The sequence below is a fragment of the Gossypium raimondii genome, chromosome 3 (assembly GCF_025698545.1).
Source record: "Gossypium raimondii isolate GPD5lz chromosome 3, ASM2569854v1, whole genome shotgun sequence".
Taxonomy (NCBI): Eukaryota; Viridiplantae; Streptophyta; class Magnoliopsida; order Malvales; family Malvaceae; genus Gossypium; species Gossypium raimondii.
The window spans coordinates 23,516,169-23,525,621 of NC_068567.1; the positions used below are offsets into that span (position 1 = coordinate 23,516,169).

Below are 9,453 nucleotides of genomic sequence, written 5' to 3' on the forward strand. Positions count from 1 at the left end.
AGCAATTTGGACGGGTTCTTATCAAAAGAACTATACAATGCCCCACCGTTTCCTGACGCTGTAAGGTAAAATTTGGTTTCACTTTGTAAACTGCAGACTAAAGCCTTGCACTCACAACACCAGAGTCGCCCTAAATAGAATGTGTCTGGTACCTATTGTCAAGGGCCAAAAAATTGATGTGGGCGTAATACTTCATCATGAAGTAGCTGACTACACCGTAAGGCAGACTAGAATCTTAGTTTTCCCATCACTGGTGATGTTATTGTGCCAGCAAAGAGGAATCGTGCCCGGTGCTGCTAAGGAAATCTTGGAAAATAAGGACCAAATTAATGAAGCCTCTGTAGAAAGAATGACTCGAGGAAAGGACACGCCGATACTGCAATAGGCGGAGACCAACAAGATAAGAAAAGGCAAAGACAAAGCCAACAGCAAAAGAACTAACCTGAATGCAGAGACATATTTATGGCGCAAACTAGTATTTTTAGTCCTCGTGGATACGATATTCTCTACTCACCATAACTAGACTATTGTTTGATAGGTGCGCTTGCCTTAGTCGTATTTATAGTTAGTTTAGTAACCATCAAATATAGAGATATAGATGTGACTAACTGGACTAACAGTACATCATATAGGACCCAAGCAGAATAGATTCTAAGTCTATTTATAGATTTATTCCATTGAAACGTTCAAAGTGTGGCATACCTAAATCCTGAGTGGATGGTGGACTATGTATGTGTGACTCATTCACTTTGATGTAAAGAAAAGCCTGAGTTCAAATAGATAAGGAACCAAAAGTTGGTGCGTTGGGTATAAGACTTCTATAGTATGTAGAGTCATTCATAACAGTTGAATTCGTAACCCAAAGCGTGGGTAAATGATATCCTCTCATTGAAATTACATGGTTGATGAAAAGTAATCGTGGTCACAGGTCGTCTATATTTATGATGGATGACTTGATCACTATTTGATAGTGATTGACTTTTCATTAAGGAAAATGTAATGGTTACCATGAGATAAAATAGGATCATATTGGGAGAGCGGAGATTATCCTAAAGATATCAATGATATCTTATAAGGCTAACACGCTTATGACAAGGTTATTGGATGAGCACTTAGTAGTTGCTTTCGTAATGGTATGTCGTTGGGGAGAGCTTAGTCACGATACCATATTGGAATGAATTCGTGACTAAATGAGTTTATAGTTAATAGGCAAAAAGACTTAATTATAAATAATTTAAGCCTCAACTACATATGTCCAATCGATCCCTCCGGTAGCTCGTTGAAACCAGAAATGAATTGCGTGTTGAATAGAAATGAACAAAAAGAATGGAAAAAAGTAAAGTAGGAAACATTCAGAAATGATTATGGTTTTCTCTAAAATGGAGAAATGAAATCATTTGGAAATGAATGTAGGTTTCCAAAAATCAAAATAGAAATGAAATTGGAAATTTGCAATCCTATATAGGGTTACTTAAAAAAATGATAGAAGAATGAGTTTATATTCTTGGACTGTTTTGAAGCCTGAAAATGAAGTAAATCATTCAGTCATAGTGAACATGTTGAGTTGTGACATATTGAATAAATTTTCTCAAAATTTTACTGGGGGTAAAATCGTTAAAATTTTACCGGGGGTAAAATCGAGATGAGAAAATTAATTAATATGTAAATATTAATTTTTTTTGGAAAAATAGAAAAATTGATAAAGGTTGGATCATATTACAGAGTACTAGGTTAAAAAGGCCCAATAAGTACTCATAATTAGACACGATGTGAAAGAGGCCCAAAACCCCTTATATACCATTAAGGGGGCGACAACCCTAGTAGAAATACAAGAGTGGGATGTTCACCCCTCTCCTACTCTAAGTATGACATTGTTTTTATATTTAAAATAAACCTCTACAACTCTACAAGGGTTCTACCTTCTCTTCCTATAAATAGATGGCACCGGTAGAGCTATTAACAAAACTTTTGAGAGATTATTTTTCTACCAAAAAAATAGAGAGAATTTATTCTCAAATTTTAAATATATTTTTCCAGAATAACAATTTTATCGATTTCTATTAAAGAAGAGAGAATTTTCGTTTTAACCCCAAAAGGAATTTTTTTCTAGTTATGTGTTTTGATTCAAGTTATTCGAGCCCACACTCGAAGCAGTTCATGGTACAAGAATAGCAGAGAAGATCGTTTGGTTGAAAGATGTAAAACATCAAGGATTCGCTTATCCGAAAACACAAGTGCGAATTTAGTTTAGGTTTACTGCTGTAAGTATCACAGACTGAGTCGATTTTCATAACATTAATTTGCCGCTATGCAAAAAAATCATTTTCAAACTGGAATTGTTCCAACACGGGGTTATATATTGATTCATATCCCCCTAAGTAGTGTCACTGCACTGTTTTGTGAGTTTTGGGCTCTCTAAAGCTTGTATTCGGTCATGGACATCGCTAAACACTAACAAATTGATTTTTACCTCATTGATATGAATTTATTAAATTGTTTCAAAGTTTAAAATATTAAGTATTTCCAAAATCATTTACGCTTCCATTCCTATTAGACATTAGGACAAATGTGGGGCATTACAATATTTTAAAAAGAAAAGGATTATTATTATTATTATTATTATTATTATTATTATTTAGCTTAATGAAAAATTTGGCCAATAACGCTTTCATGTTTTGTTAGAATGACCTTAATTGTATTTTTGAGTCATTTTGGTCATCAACCTTGATTCTTTTTTCCAACATGCTTTTTCTAACAAATTTAATGAAAATACTATTAAAAAGTTAACGGGATGATGTGAAATTTCATATGTGGAATATTTTAATGAGATAATTTATTACTTAGATAACCCAATAAGATAATTACATGTGGAAAATAATAAAATAAATAAATAAATAATATGTTAAATTTAAAAACAACTCTTAATTTAAAGAAAATAAGTGTAATTATCTAAAAAATTAACTCAATGAAAAACTTCTCAAGAAACAAAATGTTGAAACCTTGAATTTATTCATTAAATCATAGAAAAGTTCTAAGCAAATTGAAAAAAAGGTTAATTGCGAAAAGGCTTAAAAATACAATTAGAACTATTTTGACAAAATATACAAACATTAGTGGCCAAATTTATCATTAAGCCTTATTATTATTATTAACTTTGACTTGTTTAGGTTTTTAATAATTTGAATTTAATGCAAATTAAATTTATATATATTAATGAGGAAGTTTTACATATTGATCATACTCATAACATCATAATCACATTCTGTACAATAAAATGTTGAACTATGTTTTCTTAACATGTTGAGAAATTTAAAATTTAGATGAAATGGGCATTTCAAGATATTATTGAATATGATTTTGATAGTCTATTATGAAACCAATGTTTTCACTAAAATCAAATTAGCCAAATTCATTTAATTTTATACTTATTTTTACAATTTTTAATAGGTTGGATTAAAACCCCAAAGTATTTAATGGAGAATGAGCACTTTGGACAAAGGAGAAGAGAGAGAAAAGAAATAAAAGAAAAGAAAAGTAATTAAATTGTTTAAAAGAAGAAAATATATAGGAACTAGCTATGAATTTTGACTTGAAATTTTGTCTAAAATAAATATATAATTTTACACCATTAACAATAATTGTTTAGTAATCAAAATATAACATATCAATAATGTTAATGAATATATCGTAATTTATAAGTTTTAAAAACTAAAGGATAATTTAAACTATACGTAAATTATTAAATTTATAGTTTACCTTAAAAAATTTAACACTTCTAATTATTCTAAATGAAACAACTGATAACCAAGTCAAATTAATTTAACTTCAACCTAATTTAATAAATATATTTAAATAAAAAATTATTTTAGATTCCATCTCTAATATATTTATCCTTTAATTATAAAAAATTAATATTTGATAGAATGATGATGCATTCTTATTTTTATTCCACAAATAATATTAAAATTTTATCATGTGTTTTGTTTTAAAATATTTTACTATAAGAAACTTATCAACTTATTGATTCTACTTGTGAAGTTTAAAAACTTCACACAAGGTATTAATCCCTAATAAAAAGAAAAATAAAGTAGTCTAACACTCAAACGACGTCGCTCAGCTTCCTTAATCATATTAGTCTTAACTTGTATCTTTTTAACATCCCGTCAAACATGCAAATTAAAATGCCCTTACCTTCTATTTCACTCAAGCTAAAAGGAAAAACAAAGCCTTTCCGACCAAAAAAAGAAGCAAAGCTTTAATGAGCAGCTATGCCCTCTTTCCCCGCAATACGAATTGCTGCTGCCATCTCCATCCTCATCCTTCTCAGGGAATCAACGGCTAGGGAGCTACGCCCCTCCGATCACGGTTTGGGGTACCAAAGCCAGCCGACGGTGGGGCTGAACTCATCGGACACGATGTCCTTCTTCGCAGCAACATCCAATTCGTCCTCATCATCCACGCCGTCTACGATGACGTTTCCCAAGGCCACGAATTCCAACGACACCCCGTGGTGGGGTGCTGGAGGCAATCGGCGGGGAAGTGATCACGTGAGACAGGTTCTGCTGTTGGGGAGCTTGGTTTGTGGGGTCACGGGTCTGGCTTTGTTGGCTGCGTCTGCTTTGGTTTATTGTATTAAAATTAGATCATCCCCTTCCACACATTCTACTAATAACACCAACAATAGTAATAGTTTAGTCTCGAGTATTAGCAAGTGATTTTGAAGTTGGAGGAAGCATTGGGATATATTTCTATTACTATTACCTCATTTTAGTTTTTGGATCTTTCTATTTAAGATGGATGATTTAAAGTAGTTAAAGATTTTTTTTATTTTTCTTTGATTTTTCTTTTCTAGTTTGTTTGTTTGTCTCTTGAACTTCAATTATTGAGGCAGTTGTTGAATTTGCTATAGAAAATTACTGAAAATTAAATGAGTGCAAAAATTAGAAAGATTTGCTATTTCTTAATTCATTTGCTTGTATTTCAACAATTTTATATTCAACTTTGAAAGAATTTGAACAAGTCGTTGGCTTCTCTTATTCTCCTTTGTTTTCATTGTTCGGAGAGAATCTTACAAATATTGGACTGTTTTTTTTCTTTCCAGATCAACTGAATGGAATTTTTTTATATATTATAAATTTGAGGAAGGAACGAATTATCAAACTTGAATCTTAATCCTCATCGTCAACACAAGCAAAATAATATGTGGTTGGGTGTAATGTTAAAACATATTATATTTTAAGAGAAAAATATAAAATAGAACTTTAAAGTTAATATTGTTGAGAAAAGTATTTACAAATCTCGAATATGAATGGTAAAACAAATATAGAGAATAAAAACAATAATATTGCATAACATATTGTAAACCAACTGCATATTATAGCATATTCTATGCAATAAATAAATAAATAAATGTTATTGCAAAATTTATTTTACCAAAAATATTTTTTGATTGCCAAAACTTGTGAGAATTACCTAAAAATGTCAGGAAAAAAAATAATTACTAGAATAGCTCGTTTTTCTGAAAAATAATCGAATTAGGACGAAATAACAAAAACGCTTCTAGTTTGAAGCATTTTTAGCTGATTTGCAGAAAAATTGTCATTGCCCCCCCCCCAACTGTCTAATTTTTTTTCCTATATAATCCCCCCAATTCATATTTTTCCAATTCAATCTCAACTCTCTCTCACATTCTCAAACCTCTCTCAAATTTCTCTCAATTCCTCTTAATTTCTCACTCAAATTTTTCTCTCACTTTTTTTTTTTTTTGAAATTATCTTAAGATTTTCCTATATTATTTTTTCTATTACAATTTATTCGGTGTTTTTGAAATTAGCAATGGCAAAATATCTAATATGTTTTGATGGCAATCACATTTCGGCTAATCAATTGCAAATGGTAAGAAATTTTTTTATTATATTGCCTGTAGTTTAATTTAAAGAAATTTATTTTCTTGTTATATTTGAATTTAATATTTTATATGCTTTTTTTTATAAATAGGTAGAAGATCAAATTTTGGAGACATATATTCATAATCTACCCGCTCCTTCATCACCTTTAATCAAACCCTATTTGAAATATGCTAGATTTTTGCACGTGACCCTTATAGGGAAGGGTTGTAAGTTGGACCCGACACTCGTAAGCGCGTTGCTGGAAAAGTGGAGACTCAAGACGCACACATTCTATCTCCCGTGCAGCGAGTGTACTATCACTCTGCATGACGTGCAATTACAACTTGGTTATCAATGGATGGGTCAGTAGTGACTTGGTCAATTCACGTAGCTTGTTGGAGAGATGTATGAGAGGAACTTTTAGGGAGGGTTCTTGAAATGATTTATGGAGCTTGGATAGATATGGATTGGTTAAGAAGGAATTTCAGTAGGTTTGATGAGGATTCAACTGAAGTCTATAAAGAATAACACGTTTTTGCATACATCCTCTTGATCATCAAGAGTGTCCTAAAGCCCGATAAGTCACGAAATCTTGTCCATCTAAGGTGACTACTAAAATTTGTCAACTTTAAAGAAGCGGATGAACTCATTTGGAGGTTTGTCGTGTTGGCAACGTTGTACCAGGAGATTTGTTGGGCAACGGAACCACGAAAAATTAAAATTGGTGGTTGCATGCTACTACTGCAATCATGGATGTGGTACCGATTGTCATTTTTACGTCCTCGGGCGAACTACTCTTATACATTCTCACTCGTAACAAGGTAAGATTCATTAGATAACATATTTACCATAAAAAGTTATTTAAAATTTTTCTATCGATGAATTTTGAATTTGCTTACTTTTTGATAAAATCATCAACACTCAACGTTGAATAAGAAAGTTTTCGTTAAAACTTTCATAGAAGAAAAGAAATTGAGGTAAATCCCACTTATCACATTACATGCTTATATGTACCGCATTTTGTTCATAAAATTTGTTATTCTTAATATATGCTATTTGATAATTACTTGGTAATTATATCTCGAATGGTGATAAATCAATTTTAATGTTATAAATTGATAGATTTTAAAATCACGATTCATAATATTATCTCGTCATTTTATTAATCAAGACATAAAATTCATCATAATATGTGACCTTACATCGTTCTTAGTCATCATTAAACTAGTTGTTTTATATGTTTTTTAATGGTTTCAATTTTATATATAAGTTTTCTAAATTCTAGACACCATATGTTTTTGGACTTTGATATTGTTTAAAATTCGTTAATCAACATTGGTTAAAGTTATTGCATATATTATTGGACAAAACATGTTAGCGAACAAAATAATTAAATATAAATAAAGACATATAAAATAAAATATAAATAGAATGATTTATATTTAATTTGTCAAATACAAAAAAACAATCAAAACCGTAACAAAAGTTGAAATCAAAAGGAATAATAGAGATTTTACTAAACGTTGAGGCCTGTTTAACATAGTCTCCTTAAGACAATTTGGCCACCCCTACGGTACTTGGAGAAACGTTTATCGAATGTCTCATTGGATACAACAAGACAATGATCAAAGCAGCAGCACCTCTGTAGAGATCAACCAACAAACGATTCTTTTTTTTTATCACTGGAACAGTTGAAAAATACAAAGACAAAAAGATGAGTTTTGAGAGCAACAGAAATTCGGTGTGAGTGAATATGAGAGTGTGTAAAAACCTTCAAAATTCTTAGCCTTTTATAGGCATTGAGAATGTTAGAATTATGGAAAAATTTCCATAAAATCTGCCATTAAAGAGCCAATAAATCAATTTCATTAAAAAACAAAATCAAATTGATTGGAATCAAATAAATAAAATAAGTGTCCTTATATAACTAGATTATGTATGCTGAGGAAAAAATAATTTCGTGTTGGGCTAAAATATCTGCAGGTCCATTCTGGGCCCGACTAGTCCGACCATTTCGCGTCGCCCACGTTACCGTCGAGTTTGGACCTGCACCCCACCTTGCGTGCGAGGCAAGGTTCCAAGCTTAGTCATTGAATCACCCTTCAAGAGGGTTCCCATATATAAACACATCTCACACTTGGTATTTAACCAATGTGGGATCTAGGCCTTTACTTTTCCTCAACAAATATTTCCTAGTAGCTTACTTTGAGCATCAATTTCTTATTCATCACTCAACTATTTTGAGCATATGATATACCGTTGTAAAGGTCTCATGGAGTAGAATATGAAACCATAATTTTAATATTCAACTCTGCACCTTTACCTATTGAGAATATGCCTCAAAGTTCCCATAAAATGTAATTTTTCCAACATATATTAATAAAATCAAGATTCTTTCACGCCAAACAATCAAATATTATTTCACATCAAACATGCTTGTTTAAAGTCATTCTAATGACAAATTTTGAGGAATGTCTAAATTAATTTTTGGGTTGATTCTAATATAGAATTTCAAGTATAGTTGTTGTCATTTTTAATTGGCATAATTGTCAAAAATACCCTCAACGTTTATGGGTTATTTGGTTTGAGCCCTTAACCTTTTTTTGTGGATTGACACCTTAAACTTTACGATTTTTCAAAAATTAACTCAATTTTAACAGTAAACGTGAGTTGACCATCAATCCAAAAAAAAATATTTTTTATTTAATTTTTTCAATGTTCTTTGTTCTTCTCCTTATTCTTCCTTCCCCTCTAGTTGCTATCGTTGTTGTTTTAATCTACCATCAAACAAATACAAATAATCAATTCATATCAATACATTATTCTATGATTCAAAGAATATTTTAAAAATTAGAAACTATTTTTACAAATTATGAAAAAAATAAAATAATAAGACCTTCACTACCATCCATGGCACCTTTACCACTGCAAAACTCCCACCAAACACAAAAACTTCAACCCCTGCTCTCCCTCCCATTAGGACACTAGCAACAACCAAAAACACTCAGATCTTCACAAAGTGAGAATTGATTCACAACAAAACAACAACCATATAAAAAAATAAAAAGAAAAAAATAATATAAGAACAAGACCCATTTCGTGTTTTAAGATTCGTTAGGTTCGAGGACGAATCTTGTAGATCCAGACGGTGAAAAGGGAGGCAAAGGCGCAAGGAGGCTCCAACGTGACTTTTTTTCCAATCTGATGGCTGGAAAATGAAATCAAAGAGTCGAAAGCTTCAATCTTTTGGCTTATATCTGTAGTTTCTAAGAAAGCTTTTAGAGAAACCAATGTTAAAATAAAGCTACGGGTTCAAGCAGGCAGGCGACGATGACCCAAATCAACGATGAGGAGTGAGAAGGAAGGAAGTGGTGGGGGGGCTACACACAACAGGTGACAGCAGCTAGAGGGGTAAAGAAAAAGAGGAAAAGACAAAGAAGATTGAAACAAAATGAAAAAAAAAGGAATTTTGTTTCTAGATTAAAGGTCAAGTCACGTTTACTATTAAAATTGAGTTGAATCTGAAAAATTGTAACGTTAAAGGTGTCAATAAAAAAATGTTAAG

General features: G+C 31.4%; 1 protein-coding gene across 1 annotated transcript; it reads left to right on the forward strand.

The window, feature by feature from the left end:
• Positions 1-4,268: 4,268 nt before the first annotated feature.
• On the forward strand, positions 4,269-4,715 carry LOC105793897 (uncharacterized). Its single transcript, XM_012622794.2, has one exon. It carries the CDS (start codon positions 4,269-4,271, stop codon positions 4,713-4,715), a length of 447 nt encoding a protein of 148 aa, XP_012478248.1.
• Positions 4,716-9,453: the final 4,738 nt, after the last annotated feature.

Excerpts from the sequence above, each read along its gene's own strand:
- LOC105793897 (XM_012622794.2), top strand. The coding sequence starts at position 4,269 with ATGCCCTCTTTCCCCGCAATACGAATTGCTGCTGCCATCTCCATCCTC.